Consider the following 17,367-nt stretch of genomic DNA (forward strand, 5'->3'; position numbering starts at 1 on the left):
GGTAGCTCGCGAGTCTGGCCTGTGAATTCGGTTGTCTGATATACCCGTCTCTCTGCTCTTCGTGTGTCTATTGCTGCACTGCTTAGGCAGCCCTCTACTATTGCTCCTAATCGCAACATCTCTTCCACCGGTCGTGTCTAGTGAGCGCAAGGACACTCAACCGAGATGGCGCAGAAATGCGTGCACAAGGGATGCGGGAGGATGTTCACAGACCCAGATGAGGAATGTGTTTATCATCCAGGACCGCCGGAATTTCATGAAGGACAGAAAGGTGAGAACGACCCCATCGGCTTCATCCTTTCACACGAGACATACGCCCGATCTGGTATTAATTCTGAATAGGCTGGAAATGCTGTAAACCTCGTGTTCTGACCTTCGATGAATTCCTCGAGATCCCACCCTGTACGAAAGGCAAACACTCTGCCACAGACGACACACCCGCACCTCCAAAACCGAATGCAGTTGAGGCTTCAAATATCGTCGCTGCGGCGCCCATGCCTGCACCAATCCCAGTCACAAGACCTATCTCTACGAGTCTCACAGTTGCCCAGCAGCCTACTCCATCTACGACACCTAAACCCGAACCACCTGAAGACGAATCCGACGATCCCCATGCCCAGATTCCACCAAACGCAATCTGCAAGAGACGAGGGTGCGGCAAGTCCCGAGACGACAAGGTTCCCCGAGACGAGGAGACGTGCATATATCACCCCGGCGTGCCTTTATTCCATGAAGGCAGCAAGGGCTGGACGTGCTGTAAGCGGAGGGTTCTCGAGTTTGACGAGTTCCTGAAGATCGAGGGGTGCAAGACCAAGAAACGGCACTGCTATGTGGGAAAGCCGAAGAAGACGATGGACGGGTCACCGGCGGAGGAAGAAGAGGTGCTCGAGAACGTCCGGAACGACTTCTACCAGACGACAGGGAGTGTGATTGTGAGCTTTTACCTGAAGAAGATTGACAAGGAGAGGGCAAAGGTCGAGTTCAAAGAAGGCGGGACAGAGATCGAGCTGAATTTACCGACGAGTGATGGAAAGCGGTTTACGAGTCTGGTGCCATTGTATGCGGAGATAGTGCCTGAGAAGAGCACATTTAAGATCATGGGGACGAAGCTGGAGATGGAGCTTGCGAAGAAAGAAGCGACTGGCTGGCCGACGTTACGAAATGATGAGAAGGGAACGGGCGAGAGGATTCAGATTGGACGGGCGGGAAGAGTCTGAAAAGAGGAGTGTTGGCGGTCCAACTGAACAGAAGGAAACCAAATGGAATGAGCTGGGGAGTGGTCAACAAAAGGAATTACGACGCGATGATTGCAGGTCGGATCTTGTGTGAAGGAGCAAATTCCTCAGAGCATAGCGAGGCGCATGGTAGTGCGACAAGAATCCTGCCAATTCGGAGTTCTGATGTATATTATATGTTGAACGTCAAACTCGATTGCTAGAAAAAGTATCTAGATCAGCAGGAAAGTGTGTTCAGGTCCTTCGCGACACGCCCACAATTGCATTTTGCCTGTGCCAAATTCTTGTCTAGTCCTCCATCACTGCCACGAGCTCATTTCGTGCCAACGGGGTGTAGATATTCAGTTCGCTCTTTGGTTTGGAACTTTTCATCTTTTTTGAGATATTGTGATGTTTGTAGCAACTCCTCCACGGCTCCACGCTACTGCCTAGCATGAAGCCATAATGTGTTGGGAAAAAGGACGATGCATCATACGACTTTCTGCGAAGCCGGGAACGGAAGGAGATCCATGGTGAATCGAAAAACCCTCAGCAAGCCACCGTAGTGGAGCTCCGGTTAAGTGTTTACATGGTAATGTAACACCTCTACTGATGATGAGAAAAGGAAAAAAAGAAAAAGGATTAAAGCTGAGAAAGCGCAGGACGAAATTTGTATGGCAGTCGGAGGGGAGGCTTGGCGGTGAAACCGAATCGGGATATAATTTGCCGCTGCTTTCAACTGTTGAACAACGGCAAGAATACACGACTCACGTGGCTGTCCGACTACGCGCCTTGCCGCCGCAGTCTGATGTTCGCGGTGCATTCGCAAGGCTGAAGATCCTGGTGTCAACGCGCGGGATTTGCCTGTGCCCATTGCAGACCCTACTGTGAACTGACTGCTGTGATTATGAGTGTTCATTAGGATCAACTTGTCAGAGAAAGTCCTGAGTGGCTGCAGGACAGGCTTGCAAAACAGAAATGTCGCAAATGTATCGATCCTCAACAGAGTGAAGGGGCACACGTGAAGGGCGGTAATGCAATACGGCCGGCATCATGGCGGCAATGCAACAAAGGCGGCGGCATTGCAGCAGTGCAGTAGCAGCAGCCGGCTCAAGTTACAATGTGAGTTCATCTAGCCAGGCAGTGGTCCTGACCACGACATTCACGACTTGTCTTGCGCCCCATCGAAACAGCCCTCCATATCCGTGAGATCTTGTCCTTCTTCTCAATCCATTCATACCCCTGTCAGCTCGATACCTACGAACGAGCCTCTGACGCTACGCCAATCCAAGATGCCGAAGATCAAAACAAGTCGGGGGAAGCCGAAAGCGAAGCCCTACACAAAGCACCTCAACGAACAGCAGCACAACAAGACGATCGTTACAAAGAAAGATGCCCCCCGACAATCGTCCCGCTTCCTTGAATTGCCTGTTGAGATCAGAATGCAAATCTACGATCTCTTTTGCACAGTGCCATCGAAAAAAGGCCAATCGATCCCACCTGAGCGCTCTTCGGTCATGAAGGCTCGAGGAAACCTATTGCTCACTTGTCGCCAAATTCATCAAGAGTTTGCCCCCGATTTCTACCGTTCCGTAGATATCAAGATCCACAATTGGTGGGCGTTGGGCGGTGGACTCGGACCCGGTAAAGCGGGATCGTTGTCGCAGGCCATTGGGGGGTTCGAAAGACTCTTCTTGAAAACGCTTGCGATCCACAAGCTCCAGTCCATTCGCCGATTGGAATTGGACGTATCAGTTGGGCCCGAGTTGCTATTCTTGAGTACGAGTGCATCTGCTGCCCATCGGAGCACCCGGAGGCTTACAGATGTCCTTTCCAAGCATATACACAACCTCAAATCATTGTGTGAGGTCTCAATGTTCGAGACGGTGCCACAGGAAAAAAATACGGGAGATTGGTTACTACCGATCCTCAAATCAGATCTTCAGACCAGAAACGAGGATTTCTGGGATTCCTACCCGGGGACACTGGAATGGGACATTATGGCTGCTCGGTATTTGCAAAGCCCCATACGTTTGGGATTCTTACAAAGCTGGACGCTTACAATGGAGGCGTGGATACAGACCCGTTCAAGCCAAGCCTTTGCGGACGAACTTGGTTGTTACTATCTTGTCAATCGTGTGGGAATCACCTTTCGCAAATCTGAGAGCACTGAACTACCACTACCGGCACCTACGGTAGTCCGAAAATTGAACATCGAGTGGGACACACCGTGATGTCCGAGAAACGAAGCGGGCAGAAGGTTTCGAAAGTCTGTTGCGCCAGCTGTCTTGCAGAGGAGCGAATGGGAGAGTGATCGCTCGGAGGGTGGCTGGTTTCCAGAGCGTTGGTGGATTCACAAGGTTGAGATGGGAGAGGCTGTCGTCGAAGCAGCAATTAGTACGCACTGCATTGAACAAGAGTCCATCTTACCACACAAGTTGTCCTCGCTGCTGTTTGTCGTCGAACGGCACCCTATGGTGCCAAAGGACACGATTTAACCATGAACCCGTACCTAGTACTCAATGGTTTCAACCTCGAAATCAGATACCTTACCCACCAAAGGCTGTTCAGCAGGATTGTCCGATGCCACCTGGGTTTGCTCTACTGAACAACTGGGTACTGCGGTGAGACACCGGCACGGGGTGCATCTGAACTCGCAGCCTCGCCAGCCTCGCCTTGGTCGGCATTTCGTTTCTTTGCTCGTCTCATTAGTCTCTTCTTCAGCCTCCTTGTCGCCCGTTCAGAGTGCCCCTCAGACCTCTTGATATCGTCATTACCCCCTTCAACGACGATGTGAGCTGGCTTTCCGCGGATGCGCACCACGACATCATCTACAGCGACGGGGAGCTGCCGAAAGAACACAAGCAGGATCCTTGACTCTACAGAAATGTTAAAGTGCTACCAGACACTGACCGAGAAACACAAACCTATCTTCACCATATCGCGACGAACTACAACAGCCTTGCAGACGTCACAGTATCCCTGCAAAGCAATATCCATGACGAGAAGAATGGTACAACTGCTCCTACAGACCTCTCTTTGCGTGTGATCTTAGGAATCACCGGAGCTGTTCGTGACCTATTAAGGCCGCAGACCGACAGCATCCATACTCAGGTCAGGATCCGTCAGGCGGTATAATTTCTCAAGAAACTCGACACTTTTTGCGATTGAATGGAATCAACTATCTGCCAGGTTTGGTGGAAGAGGCGAGGAGCGTGGCCTCAAGCACAGTCGGTACTCCCTGCGCATTTCTGAACTACGTATTCAACGGGACGATCGATCGAGTGAAGACTTGAGGTGGACTGAGCCGCCGTGCGAGATTCACTGGGACGCAAGGAGCTTTGTTTGCAGTCCACTCGGGAGACGATTCAACTGCGTCTGAGAGCATTCTACAGGCGAGTCCACGACTATCTCGAGGAGCTCGCACATAGGAATCCCGAAGAGAGCCATTATAAGAAGCACATCTGGTTGAGCGTCTTCGGTAGCAATTTCTTGGAACTAGACTCTACGAGGACCAAACTACACGTAGATCATAGGCTGTTATAGCGAGGAAAGAAAGACAAGCCGAATGTAACAGTTCTCGATTGTTCTGCCCAATGTCAAGCACTTTTAGCTAGCTCTCTTGTGAGCTCTTCAGGGTACCTCGAAGAAGCAGCGGACCATTCTCATCCCCAATGACACAATGTATCCAACTCCGACAGTAGCACGATAGGGGTCCCTTTCCTACTGATCTATCGCTGTCGTACTCAAGTACGAAAAAAGCGATATCCAACTCTAATTCCATAGTTTTCAAGGATAATCTGATCGCCACGAGCAGGCCATGAAATCAATGCACACCCTTGATCCTTGCCATGATTCACCGAACCGCCTTCTGATGAACATCGCCTCCGTTTGGCCGAGCCACGATGTAGTTATGCACTTCCATCATTCTGATTTTCTGTTGTCCTTTTCTGTGTATGTTGAAGAGAATCGTGAAGAAGATCAGCGATTAAGACGCGCTCACTAGTTGTTACTCTCTTCGTCGCTCTCGTTCTCGTATTTCACCTCTGTCTTCGTTCCGTTGGCGGGCTCCGGCTTGATCGGCGCCTTTGCTTTTGCCTTTGCCTTTGCGGGAGTGGTCTTTGACTTCTTCGTAGGACTCTCGTCGCTAGCGTTGTTGTCATCATCGTCCGGCTCAGTCTTGACTTTGCGACCTCGTTTGCCTGGAGTCTTGGGCGTGGTTGCCGTGCCGACTGCGTCGACGAGACCTGCCTCCTTCGCCTTAGATTTGATGTTGTTGATCCGATGGATGACCGCCTTTTTAGTACAGTCTAGACAAGGGGCGAATACTGTCAGTAGGTTTCTAGAACGTAATCCAGTAATGATGGTCGAGATGTATGTTACATTTGATGAATGGTGTGTACAGCGAATGAAGGGAAGACATCGAGGGAAAGTGAGGTGAGGTGTGAAATGGCAGAGGTACTTTACCTGGACCCATGAGTTGAGCGACGTCGTCGTACTCAATTTTGACAGCGGAGGTTGCGAGGACGGCGGCGAAAAGCTACATAACAGATTCAGTTAGATACTTTGAATCGAAATAAGGAGTAAGCAGCGGAGGGTACCTTCGCGTCAGCATCAGCATTCCAAGTCATAGGCATCTTGACTGGGTTGTCGAGAGTATTTCGATTGGTATAAAAGATTTTGTTAGGATCGTTTCGTATTGACGAAGCTATTAGAGTTAATATCAGAATCTCGACGAACGTTTAGATAAGAGAGAACACGTACGAAAGACGCTTGATCAATAAAAGTCGAAAGGTCGAGTCGAACTTCGGAGTGGACGAACAGATGTCGAGGCGCGATGGGTATATGATGGGCGGGAAGAACGGGGAAGAGGCAAGTCTTTGATAGACAGCTCTGGTAGTGATATAAGAGTCTGATTGGACCGGAAGAGAAATGCTTGTGTTTGTGGGATTGAATAAAGTGAAGGAGGAATTGAAAGGTTGTTAATGGATTGGCCGGAGATCAGAAATTGGAAGTGAGGAAATGCTGATGGCATGGACGGTAGAAAATACACCGAAAAGCCCAGCAGATGCTTTTTTTCTCAGTTCATATTGACCTTCTGGCCTCTCTTACTTCAAATCGTCCATGCCATAAACGCGACTGGTAGCGATTCACTCCAAGTGCGTGATGCACTCAGTCCCGGACCTCGAACAGCGAGGCTGTCCATTGAGCACCTTGAGCATCCCCGGGAGCGGTCCCGTTTGGCGTACCTATGATGGCCATCCTTCTATCCAAGAGTGCAATGCATCCCCCCAGAACGATGGTGCAAACCATAGCTCGAGCCACGAACATCTGATACGGTGGATAACGATCTCGCAGTGGAGTACAGATTGGGTTTGAATGCCAGGCACCAGATCAATATCAGGGTGAGAAAAGTCTCGGAGCCCAGCTCGATGGCAGCATCCGTGTGTGCCGCCAAATTTTGCCGGTCAAGCTGGCTCATGGGTTGAATTGCCATTTGCAATATATGGCGTCTCAATCAAATTGGGCAAGATCAAGTGGAACGCTACTCCCCCTTCCTGCTCGATACCTCTTTGAAACGCCTGTAAATTGTCGAGGAGGCGGTAGTTGACTCTCGTCCTGAAATTTCCACCTGGTATCCTCAACTCTGAACGAGCCAGATCGCCCCGGAGAGCCAAGCGAGGTGCCATTAGTCAACGTATACGAGCTTGCATCCAATGTTGATCGTGACGGTAATTGAGATATCTGTCGGGAGGGAGGTGGGGAGATGGCGGGCGATGAAGGCGAAGGCGGCCCATCTGGAACTCCATAAGACGACTTCCTCCCGAAAGCAGTCGTTGCTGCTTGCATTGCTAATGACGATCCAGCACCATTAGTAGCGGTTGGTGAAATAGGTGGAGGTGGAGGAGTAGATCTGGATGATGGTCCTGGAGAAACAGAGGGTAGTGGTGGTGGTGGAGGGGGGGCAAGAGAAGGCGCACCGCTGGAGGGCGGTGGCGGCGGCGGTGGCGGTGGAGCAGCAGGGCTTGCTGAAGGGGGCGGCGGAGGAGCTGAAGGCGGAGCTGGACTTGATGTTGGAGGTAGAGGAGGTGGTGCAGGAGGTGCCTGGCTTGCCGTTGGCGGAGGCGGCGGAGGTGCTGGCGGAGCTGGACTTATCGAAGGCGGTGGTGGAGGTGCCAGAGGAGGAGCTGGACTTGAGGACGTAGGAGGTAGTGGGGGAGGTGCAGGAGGAGGTGCAGCCGTGCTCACTTTCCGTGAGGACGGAGGAGGTGGTGGAGGTTTTCCAGCAGCCAAATTGGCCACAGAAGACGGTTTTGACAATGGCTTTGGAGGCGGTTTCTTCAAATTTGCCAACGGACTCGGTACTGCTGGTGCAGAGTCTGCTGAAGGCGGAATAGGAGGTCTGCCACCTGGTATTGGCGGAGCAGGCATTGAAGGTCGAACAGCCGGCATGGAAGGCGGACGGGGTGCTGCTGATGTGGGAAATCGTGGAGCCGCAGGGCGCGAGGTTTCGGAATCTGAGTGATGTCCATCCGCGCCAGTATCAATGCCTCCCCTGGTCTTTTTCAGCTTTGGCATTCCCGCAGCAAATAATCCCCCCAACTGCGGCGCACCTCCCACACTTGCTGTTGTGTCTGATCCGATGTCACTGTTACTCCGTGCTCGATTTCCGCTCGGTGCTGGTGGCGCCAAACCGCCAGGCGGCTTCAACATTCCTGGGACAGGTGGTGCTCCCGCTATAGGCCCTCCTCCGCCGTCAGATTTCCTGTCTATTATGGGCGCCGATCGATCGTGCGTGACAGCCTTCTTCAGCTTCGCTCCCTTTGTAATGTCTGTTAATAGGGCGTCCTACGGCAAGTCAGTTCTGTTTCTTTTCCTCTGCACTCTCAACATAGTGCCACCACTATCTATGGTTCTGGACATACCCGGCCTTTTGCGACTGACTTCGGAGGAGCTGCAGGTAGAGAGTTTCCTGGCATGGGAGGCGGAGGCGGCGGTCCTCCCATGCCGGGCGGCGGAGGAGGAGGTGGTGGTGGTGGCGGCGGGGGCGGAGGAGCTGGCATGTTGTCGTCGGCTTGGACTCAATCAGTCGATCCTGTGGTGTTGTACAATTGTTCTTCAGATCGGTGTAGTTCACACTGTCGCAGTGGTTGGGCAGCAGCGGAGATTGGACATCTGGTTACAGGCGTGACTGGCAAACAGCACTAGGGAGCTCAGTCACGACAAAAGATGTCAAGAAATAGTAGCCTGGAGGCAAACGAGCTGCGCCCTTGCTACTTTCCGAAGTATCAATATCCAGTTGCGTGGATGAGAATCTGCCAGTTTGTGGTTGGTGAGAGTCGAATGGCAAGTCGTCATGCGACGCGGCGGAGTTTCTGAGGGAAATATGCAGTAAATAGGCCTCCTCAATTTCTCCACAATCTGTCAACAACTAGCGATACGGCTTGACGGGCACCGATCGGATCAGGCATCTCATCTTAGAATGCGCCTTACGTGGCTGGCCATTATTCAAATCAATAGACAACACAATGATACTTCAAGCACAGTGTTGAAAGGTCAATTCTATTCATTGCTCGCAACCTTTGCTTCGTTTCTGCAGTGTACCGGATCCTGCCGCCTCGAAGCCAAGGTATGCCAGCAATCGCACAAAACTATCGAAGAAACTCCCCCAACGTGGCCCAGGACAGAGACAGGCAGATCATTCATATGCGTGATTGGAGCATTTTCAGGCCGAGACTGCAGTGTTTTGTGATGACAATAGTTGAGCCACTGCAAGCCTTGCGACATCTTTGGTTTGCAGAACACCAACTGTGGAAGGCGTAGTATTTCCTTTTGAACCCTATGTATGCGACATGCACTCGTGACGGGTTTCAAGATGGGATCACCTAGTTGTGGCCAGCCTTGCGGAGAGAGTTGCTCAACCATTCGAGACCTTCGTAGAGACCGTCACCGGAAGTAGCGCAGGTGGATTGGATGTACTGGCTTGGGTTAGCAAGCGAAGCCAAAGAAAATACGCAAAAGACCCTTACCCAAGCGCGTTGTCGGAGACTGTGGAGACCAAGCTTGTCGGTGATCTCAGCAGCGTTCATGGCATTCTGCAAGGAAGTTAGCGACTGCTGCACACAAATGTTGTCCATTATCTCTTACAGGAAGATCTTGCTTGTTGGCAAAGACAAGGAGAAGAGCGTCGCGCAGCTCATCCTCGTTGAGCATGCGTTGAAGTTCCTCACGAGCCTCGACAATACGATCTCTGTCGTTGGAGTCGACAACAAAGATGATACCTTGGGTATTCTGAAAGTAATGTCTCCAGAGAGGTCGAATCTTGTCTTGGCCACCAACGTCCCAAACTGTGAATTGGATGTTCTTGTACTCGACGGTCTCAACGTTGAAACCTGCAAAAGAGGTCAATAGGGTAAACAAGAGGTAGAATCGCGCTTATGGTACCAATCGTAGGAATAGTGGTGCTGCGGCTGTTAGCAAGCTGTTCAACATTCGAGAAATCAGGGTAGTTGGACATACACAATTTCACCCAACTTGAGCTTGTACAGGATAGTGGTCTTTCCGGCAGCATCAAGACCAACCATCAAGATTCTCATCTCTTTCTTTCCCCATAGTCGGTCAAACAGCTTGGAGAATGTGAGACCCATGTTTGCGAGACAGCTGATGGAGGTGATGGGACGGGATTGTTCGAGGAGGCGGTCTGGCCAGATGCGTTAGCTAGCTTTCCGAAATGTTTGCGCAAAGGAGTCGCAGAGGATGTTCAATATTGGCAGAGAAGGAAGTCGCGTGCTTGAGGGCATTCAGGGACGTGAAGACAAAAGTCTACGTCTCCCTTTCTCAGCCCGGAGGCGCATGTGTGGCCACTTTGTCCTTGTTGTGGACATCGCTCCAAACGCAGGCAGATGAGATTGATTCGCTTACCAAAGGGAGAGATACGACACTATTCGCGAGTCGGAGTCGTGAAAAGAGTGTCGATATTAAGATGGAATTAAGGGTTCCGGATTCGAGATGGACTGATGGTGCACTTTTGGGGTGGACGAAGTGCCAGGATGATTCTGCCACTTAGCAGTACACAGCCGCCAAGCCCAAAACGTTGCGTGAATGCCCTCTTAGCTCACTTTTTGCCTCTGGTTATCGGATCTGGCCGTGCTTCAACGCTCTGGCCTGGTTTTTAAGGGGTAAGGAGGTTGAGTCTACCGAGGACATCTATCAACAAGTCATGGACTATCGGACTTGCTCATGTCAATATAGATTGCTGTAAGTGCTGCAGCCAATGGTTGGTGGGCAAGTTTCACGAAGCACGTGCTGCATAACTGAGACTGCAGACAAGTTGCCTCCAGTAGTGTGCATGCCGGCTTTTTGATGAACATAGATACTATCCTATGCTCAGGACAAACTTGCGGCTCCTTAAAGATCGAACCTCAGAACATTCGAGGTATAGGGTCTTCCTTCTTTCTCGCCCTGATAATCAGGGTCGACAATCCTAAAACCAAGCTTCTGGTACAACTGCAAGGCGTGGTCGTTCCCATGGCGAACGTTTGCCGTCAAGCAGGAAGAAGAGTTATGCTTCTCCAAAGCATTATTTCTCGCCGTCTGAATAGCTGCTTGAACCAGAAGCTTACCCAGCCCTTGACCGCGGACATCAGAACGGACACTGACCGACGCCATCAGATACTCAGATGAGTTTGACTCCATATGGTTTGCCGTGTCGTTCTGATGGCGTTCTGGAGTAAGTATGACGGCGAATCCTACCCATTCACCCTGTAGCAACGCTGTCGTCTCTCCTTCAGAAGCATCATGGCTCGAATCAACGGAAACGAGGACTAGATGAGTAGCCGACGAGTCTTTGAGTCTGGACATCCAGAAATCTTGCGGTTGATCGGCTTCCCTCGCATAAAGAGATATCCAGCTGTCGGGATCCTCTTTCAGAGTCTGGAGTCGAAGTGCTTTCAATCGTGAGGCAAATTCGAGGAGCGTGTCATGGTCAGGGGCCGGGTCAGGTAGTTTGTAAACGACGAACTTAGCCATGTTCAAACTTTCCGCCTTTTCAAAAGTTTGAAAGCATGGAGATGTCAGAGGTTGTTGAGTACTACAGTCACCTGAAGATTGCGTTGTGAATTGTCCGTCTTGTCTAGTACTCCTCTTCCAGTATTAATGACTCACAGACGTGCTCGTATTCGGAGGATACGACGTGTGCGCAAGACACTGATCGAGATGCGGCCATGCATATCGGGGCTCTGGTCCACATTGCAACATTGGAGAAAATCTCAGAGGCTAGAGCGAGCTCTGTAGGTCTACAAGAAAACCATCCCATCCCAAAGGCCTCGCCCACTCAGTCACAGCAATGCGCGCTAAACCCTATCGGATCTAGCTCGTACAAATGTCTTGGCCACGAACGCCGGCGAAAAAAGGTCAGCGCAGCCAACGACTTCTTCATTCCCTCTACCAACGTTTAGCGCAGTGCCTCACCATAAGAATCTAATCAATTCTTCTGGAAGACTGTCCCCAAGATGTCGAAAATCACAGTCGGTAAGACCTTTCCGGAATGTCATGTACCGGAAACCAGCTCGCTGACAACTCTCTAGCCGGAGTGCGCCAAAACGTGCAACAACTTCTTGACTACTCTTTGAACGAGAAAAAGCGAAACTTCCTCGAGACCGTCGAACTTCAAATCGGCTTGAAGAACTATGACCCTCAGCGTGACAAGCGTTTCTCCGGCACCATCAAGTTGCCAACTGTGCCTCGTCCGGGCATGAGCATCTGGTACGCCACCTTTTGAACCCGCGGCATTGAAAACGCACATCTAAAAATGGTGGTGATCGATGGGCAAGACATACTGACAAGTTATGATAGCGTTCTCGGTGACCAACATGACATTGACCGTGCCAAGCACCACGGCGTCGACGCCATGTCCTCCGACGACTTGAAGAAGCTCAACAAGAACAAGAAGCTGATCAAGAAACTCGCCCGCAAGTACGATGCCTTCGTCGCCTCCGACAGCTTGATCAAGCAAATCCCTCGTCTCTTGGGTCCTGGTCTTTCCAAGGCCGGCAAGTTCCCTACCCCGATCTCCCACGCCGAGGACCTCAACGCCAAGATCACTGAGGTCAAATCGACCATCAAGTTCCAGCTGAAGAAGGTCTTGTGCATGGGTGTCGCTGTTGGCAACGTTGGCATGACCGAGGACGAGCTCATCTCCAACATCATGTTGGCCATCAACTACTTGGTTTCCCTCTTGAAGAAGGGATGGCAAAATGTCGGCAGCTTGACCATCAAGGCTAGCATGAGCCCTCCCAAGAGATTGTATTAGGTTGCATATCTCACCGAACGCCTCACCTGGGGTTTCAAGATCAAAGTCAATTCACGATCTTCCAACTATCACCTCTGGATGCATTGAGTAGCACATACCAAGACAAAACAGGAGTAGATAGTCGCTGGTATCATCCAGCTAACGAAGAGAAGTCATGAAATCATATCTAGTCTCTTTTTTTTACACTAAGCGGCAACCTTGGTACTCGACATCGGAGGTCTACTGCATTCCTTCCATCAAATCCGTCTTGTCAAGTATCATATCCCTCATCCCACACTCATCCTTGAGCTGGAGCCAATCATGCCCTTGCTCCTCGCCCCATCTATATTTCTCTTGAAATCCCCAGGCCAGCGCCAGCCGGTCGAACATCGCCCGCTCCGGCTCTCTGAGCCATCGATCACTCAGTTTCGTCCCGGGCCGCCACACCACGCGCTCCATCTGATCATTCGAAGTCGTGATCGCAACGAACCCGATGGTCGTTAAGGTCCCGATATACGCCAATGCCCCCGCGATTGCCGTGTACTTGCTCATCTCCACGTCCATGGTATTCTGCCAATGCGCCACCCAGTTCGCACCGGCGTAGGCGAGCAATGGTGTAGCGCCCACAAACAACGCCGGGACAGTCGCCCTTCCCATTATCCTGGCGACGCGATTCGCTGGTGACGCCACCGTCGTATCTATAATTGCTATCGCCAGCGGTAGGTTCTTCTTGATAATGGCAGCTTCGAGCGCCGCGTCCGCTAGGGTTGGTGGGATAGCGTACTTGGGCAGTTTCGACCACGGCTCCGAGTAGGTGATCGGCTTCGTCTTGCCGTTCGGTATTTTCTTGTGTGCGTGGAGATGAAAGATCTCGGGCAAGTATTCGGGCTTGCCTAGCAAACACTGTATTCGAACGTACAACGATAGCGCTTCGTCCGAGACATAGACTTTCGGATCTCGAAGGAGGGTGTATATCAGCTCGGCAATTGTCCTGGCTGCGTTGTCGCGAAACGGCGCTGATAGTTCTTTATCCGGTACGAATACTGAATCTTGTTTTGAATTGTCTTCGGCCAGATCGCGCAGTATAGCTTGCGAGAGGTCCTCACCGGGTTTGGTTGTGACTTCATTTGCACCCTTGCTGACTCCGAAGACAAGGCAGTTGGCTAGTTTGTAGCAATCGAGGAGGAGGCTGAGCACTTCACTGGAGTCAGCGGCGGTGTCGAGAGACGTCAAACGTGTGACCGCTTGTTTGAGAGCTTTGAGTTCGGTGGTAGGATTGAGTGGTTTCAGTGCGATTTCGGGAGGGATGTCGTAGGAACTCTTCTTGGTTGAAGATACGTTTGCAACAGCCGACAGTGCAGGGGCGTCTCTGCGTATGGAGGGCTGGGAAATAAACCTGCGAGCTGTCTGCGGAGTAGGCTGCTTCTTCGAGGAAGTCTTTGCTAGTGAAGCGAACTGGCGTCGGGGAGGTTGTGATGCGCAGAGTTTTTGACAGGCTTGACAGACGAAACCAGCTCCTCGCGGTAGAATTGTGGTCATGGTGAGCTGCAGTTCTCAGCTGCTCGTACTGCGATTGCTGTTCAATAGTTTTGATCAATTCTTTGAATTCCCTCCGCAGATGTCGGAGGTCGCTGGCCGCAAACTGCGCTATTGTCACATCTGGCGTACCGTATGAGAGATGCAGCCCCTTTTCGCCCGACGACTGCCGGCACCTTTAATTGTCTCTCAGCCTCGTCAACCTGTAGCTCACCATCTGAACTCGTCTCGCACTCTTTGAGTCTCTTCCGTGAATTAAACGCTTAGCCAGTCGGGCGGATCTGAAGCCCTGGCCCCTCAACATGTCGGATATACCTTCCCCTTCAACAATAACATCGGAGACATTTCATATAGCGCTGAATTGTTATCCTTCAGTCGTCAACAAAGTATACAAATCAAAGAACAAAGACGCCAAGAAGGTCTCGGACGCAATTGAGCGTGACAGGTGGCGATTCGAGGAGTTGCCTTCTACTGTGGCCCAGCTTAACAGCCCTGGTGGCACCAAGGTCACGACTGGTAAGGGCAAGATTGATGTCAAAGAACGAGGCCTCACGAAAGAAGCAATCGAGAGTCTGGTGCAATGGAAGATGTAAGTGCTCTCTAAAGTTTGAGGCTTTTGAAAACATTACAATTGCCCCCGACATGCCGCACGCGTCCTTGCTTTGGTTCAATGTTTCAATGGCAGCCACGGCCATTGCTCCGGGGACAGTCTGATCGTGTGGACTCACTGTGGAATGATCCCGTCGCATGCTAGCATCTTATCGTCCGCTCATCCAGCACCAAGAAGTTGTTGCCCCTGCCGTTCAATCTGACTGATATCTAGTACGCACGGTCATTCTCGTCCTTTTCTTCCGGCTATGGTTCGCAAGAACGAAGAGTCCGCAGTGCAGGCCCAGACTGCACTTGCTTTGGAAATGCTCTCGACAACATCAAGTCTTCCGGAGCCGACGCCGACTGCTACGATAGTAGAAGCGCTGAATGCCGTATGCAAGTTGACCGGCATCGGTCCGGCCACTGGAACGCTGATACTCAATATCTTCGATCCAGTCCACATTCCATTTTTCCAGGACGAGATGTACGCTTGGTTCTTCCCGGACACCAGAGCCGATAAATTGAAGTATACTCAAAAAGAGTATCTGCAGTTGCTGGAGGCCGTGCGTCCGGTGTTACAGCGACTAAGTGTCAAGGCTATTGAGCTGGAGAAAGTCTCGTACGTCCTTGGCCACCCCGATTTGCTCGAGGAGCAGGACAAGAAGAGCATTTTGCATTCAAGCCGCAATGAAAGCAGAGAAGACGTACCAAAAGCAAGAGAGGACGTGAAAATCGAGAATATCAAGGAGCGTCAGCCAAAACCAACATCTTCGGTAAATAAGGGGACGAAACGTGGGGCGGATATCGCAACAGACGGTGATGAATCCCAACAACCTACTAGGCGAACGACACGTCGAAAAGCATGATCATCCCCAGCCAGGTTGAGAGCCTACGCGCGTTGAATTACTGATTCCATTACAAGCTATTCCGAGACCTCTGAATACAATGTATTCTTTCCTGTTCCAACCAAAATGCAAGTAAGTTATGCCATCGACATTATTCCAACATTTTTACAGCACTAGGCCAAGCCCAGCAAGAGCCACGCCAATCAAACAACGGCCAATTTCCAAGCCAGCAGCACCATTGTCGGTGGAAGAGCTGCCAGTTGCACTGGCACTTGCATCTGCACCAGTTTCGGAAGAGCTGGCAAAGCCGGTTTGGATTGCAGTTTCGGAGGCGGACTCGGTGCTGCCAGTAAGGCTCGCTGAGGTTTGGGTGGCGGAGGCGGTACCCAACGTGGTCGTAGTGCCGTACACAGATGCAGCGTTGCAATTCTGTTCCCGTTGCTGTTGGACTGTAAAAACGCCGGCATCGTTTGGGCAGTTATTATAGCATGTCAGGAGGTTGCCATACTGTGTGCACAGACAGGAGTAGTCGGTTTGGCTGCAGGAGTTGACCTGGCCTTGGATCGTTGCCTTGCAGGCATCAAGGATACTGCTACTGTGTGAGCGTTGCTTGCCTGCGTGGGTCTGCGATTGCTTCTTACTTTTGAGCGGCGCAACTCGACGAGGTTGTGGAAGTGCTAGCTGAAGAAGTTGCTGTTTGAGCTGCCACCAAAGAGGCGAACGAAGCAAGGAGGAGACTTGTAAGCTGCATCTTGATTAAAAGGGATGGATGTTGATATACTCAAGCTGAAAAATGTCCGGTAACGAGAGAATTGAAATGAAGACCACGAAAGGTTCAGCGAAGAGCACCCGATTGTCAGTGTTACTGTACCACAAGGTCGACGGAGCCAGACGCACGCATTGAGATGGAAAATAAATACAGCATGAGTACTCCCTAACTCCGTATAGGGATTATAACCCTGACATCCCAATTCCAACGTGGCGGATCCAGCCGTCGCGTTGCTTGTGTCGTTAGCGACATGAAGGCGTTCATTCTTCGATCCACATCAAGGGGAACCCCGGACATCTGGCCAGTCGGATTGAAAAGGATGGTCCGGCGGCTGTGGGGAGATGAGGCATCCGTTGGGTCAGTCTTGGATGTCCTCTTCGGTTCCAACGACTGTACTCCGTACGCCACGGGACTGAGACATGGCTTGTAGTCCGGACGTATCGTAGCAGCACATCATGTCACACAGCCATCTTGTGGCATGCGTCTGCTGGCTACAGCAGCTGAGCAGAAGAGCCTATAATTTGCTGAGCTTACATAGTATGGATTTCTCTCTGTTTTCGATGCTAAACAACAGGGGAAGGATTTGATATTGATGAGATGAAGTGGAAGGTAAAGGCGGGGTCCCATGCCGAAGCGAGATTCGCTCTTAAGAGGCTCTAATAATGTTGAGCATGCCAAGGCGCTAGTAGCCTAGACACAGTTAGGTTATTTCCAATAGAGAATTCTCTGGAATTTACGTCCTTGGTACGGGTATTAGGTGGGCGACGGTGGGTGAGGTCTGAGATGGAAGCTGTGATGCTCGTCAACTGACGCCCACCGCTTGATCTTTATTGAGTGGTGAAGTGAACAGGAACATTCTGTGCTTGTCGTCGCAATCCACCCTGTATCTTGTCTTGAAACAGGGTCTTATCTGCCAGATCCGAGTTGACGAAACCAGGGCCTACTACGGAGGATGTACCTGGTAGTTCCTACGACTCAGGTGGTAGAAGATTTACCACAGTAACTTACTACATAGTATTGTGATGATTCCCATCGTCCTTTTCCTGGGGTGGTATCTTTGAGAGCCTCTTAGGCTGGTCTGGACTGCCGAGGAATCAAGGGGTTGAAGGCATTTTCCCGTGG

The 17,367-nt window shown here is 51.2% G+C and overlaps 10 protein-coding genes across 11 annotated transcripts; 4 read left to right on the forward strand and 6 right to left on the reverse strand.

Annotated features, from left to right (window-relative positions):
- The first annotated feature begins 1 nt into the window (after position 1).
- PV05_08405 (uncharacterized protein) lies at positions 2-1,563 on the forward strand. The gene is made up of 2 exons (XM_013457914.1): positions 2-271; positions 343-1,563. Exons 1-2 carry the CDS (start codon positions 166-168, stop codon positions 1,215-1,217), a joined length of 981 nt encoding a protein of 326 aa, XP_013313368.1. The 5' UTR covers positions 2-165; the 3' UTR covers positions 1,218-1,563.
- Positions 1,564-2,024: 461 nt separating this feature from the next.
- On the forward strand, positions 2,025-3,864 carry PV05_08406. Of its 2 annotated transcripts, none has more exons than XM_013457915.1 (2): positions 2,025-3,225; positions 3,296-3,864. In XM_013457915.1, exons 1-2 carry the CDS (start codon positions 2,507-2,509, stop codon positions 3,411-3,413), a joined length of 837 nt encoding a protein of 278 aa, XP_013313369.1. In that variant the 5' UTR covers positions 2,025-2,506; the 3' UTR covers positions 3,414-3,864. The 2 variants fall into 2 exon arrangements, with proteins under 2 accessions (XP_013313369.1, XP_013313370.1); XM_013457916.1 differs by having other exon boundaries at positions 2,025-2,336; positions 2,507-3,864.
- Positions 3,865-5,216: 1,352 nt separating this feature from the next.
- On the reverse strand, positions 5,217-5,851 carry PV05_08407 (uncharacterized protein; the record flags this gene model as incomplete). The annotated part of the gene is made up of 3 exons (XM_013457917.1): positions 5,217-5,524; positions 5,682-5,754; positions 5,816-5,851. 3 exons carry the CDS (start codon positions 5,849-5,851, stop codon positions 5,217-5,219), a joined length of 417 nt encoding a protein of 138 aa, XP_013313371.1.
- An 877-nt stretch (positions 5,852-6,728) lies between these two features.
- PV05_08408 (uncharacterized protein) lies at positions 6,729-8,278 on the reverse strand (the record flags this gene model as incomplete). Its single annotated transcript, XM_013457918.1, has 2 exons — positions 6,729-8,063; positions 8,141-8,278. 2 exons carry the CDS (start codon positions 8,276-8,278, stop codon positions 6,729-6,731), a joined length of 1,473 nt encoding a protein of 490 aa, XP_013313372.1.
- A 480-nt stretch (positions 8,279-8,758) lies between these two features.
- On the reverse strand, positions 8,759-10,402 carry PV05_08409 (ADP-ribosylation factor). Its single transcript, XM_013457919.1, has 6 exons — positions 10,137-10,402; positions 9,735-9,915; positions 9,660-9,679; positions 9,363-9,607; positions 9,245-9,310; positions 8,759-9,193 (listed from the first exon to the last, which is right to left on the reverse strand). The coding sequence occupies exons 2-6, from the start codon at positions 9,860-9,862 to the stop codon at positions 9,101-9,103; spliced, it is 552 nt and encodes a 183-aa protein (XP_013313373.1). The 5' UTR covers positions 9,863-9,915; positions 10,137-10,402; the 3' UTR covers positions 8,759-9,100.
- Positions 10,403-10,622: 220 nt separating this feature from the next.
- Positions 10,623-11,394, reverse strand: PV05_08410 (uncharacterized protein; the record flags this gene model as incomplete). The annotated part of the gene is made up of 1 exon (XM_013457920.1): positions 10,623-11,394. The coding sequence occupies exon 1, from the start codon at positions 11,241-11,243 to the stop codon at positions 10,623-10,625; it is 621 nt and encodes a 206-aa protein (XP_013313374.1). The 5' UTR covers positions 11,244-11,394.
- Positions 11,395-11,643: 249 nt separating this feature from the next.
- On the forward strand, positions 11,644-12,690 carry PV05_08411 (60S ribosomal protein L10a). The gene is made up of 3 exons (XM_013457921.1): positions 11,644-11,744; positions 11,801-11,978; positions 12,069-12,690. Exons 1-3 carry the CDS (start codon positions 11,726-11,728, stop codon positions 12,523-12,525), a joined length of 654 nt encoding a protein of 217 aa, XP_013313375.1. The 5' UTR covers positions 11,644-11,725; the 3' UTR covers positions 12,526-12,690.
- Positions 12,644-14,089, reverse strand: PV05_08412 (uncharacterized protein). Its single transcript, XM_013457922.1, has one exon. The coding sequence runs from the start codon at positions 14,041-14,043 to the stop codon at positions 12,745-12,747; it is 1,299 nt and encodes a 432-aa protein (XP_013313376.1). The 5' UTR covers positions 14,044-14,089; the 3' UTR covers positions 12,644-12,744.
- A 158-nt stretch (positions 14,090-14,247) lies between these two features.
- On the forward strand, positions 14,248-16,225 carry PV05_08413 (uncharacterized protein). The gene is made up of 2 exons (XM_013457923.1): positions 14,248-14,629; positions 14,864-16,225. Exons 1-2 carry the CDS (start codon positions 14,343-14,345, stop codon positions 15,495-15,497), a joined length of 921 nt encoding a protein of 306 aa, XP_013313377.1. The 5' UTR covers positions 14,248-14,342; the 3' UTR covers positions 15,498-16,225.
- Positions 15,526-16,379, reverse strand: PV05_08414 (uncharacterized protein). Its single transcript, XM_013457924.1, has 2 exons — positions 16,118-16,379; positions 15,526-16,065 (listed from the first exon to the last, which is right to left on the reverse strand). Exons 1-2 carry the CDS (start codon positions 16,225-16,227, stop codon positions 15,642-15,644), a joined length of 534 nt encoding a protein of 177 aa, XP_013313378.1. The 5' UTR covers positions 16,228-16,379; the 3' UTR covers positions 15,526-15,641.
- Positions 16,380-17,367: the final 988 nt, after the last annotated feature.

The sequence above is a fragment of the Exophiala xenobiotica genome (genome assembly GCF_000835505.1).
Source record: "Exophiala xenobiotica strain CBS 118157 unplaced genomic scaffold supercont1.5, whole genome shotgun sequence".
In the NCBI taxonomy this organism is placed as follows: Eukaryota; Fungi; Ascomycota; class Eurotiomycetes; order Chaetothyriales; family Herpotrichiellaceae; genus Exophiala; species Exophiala xenobiotica.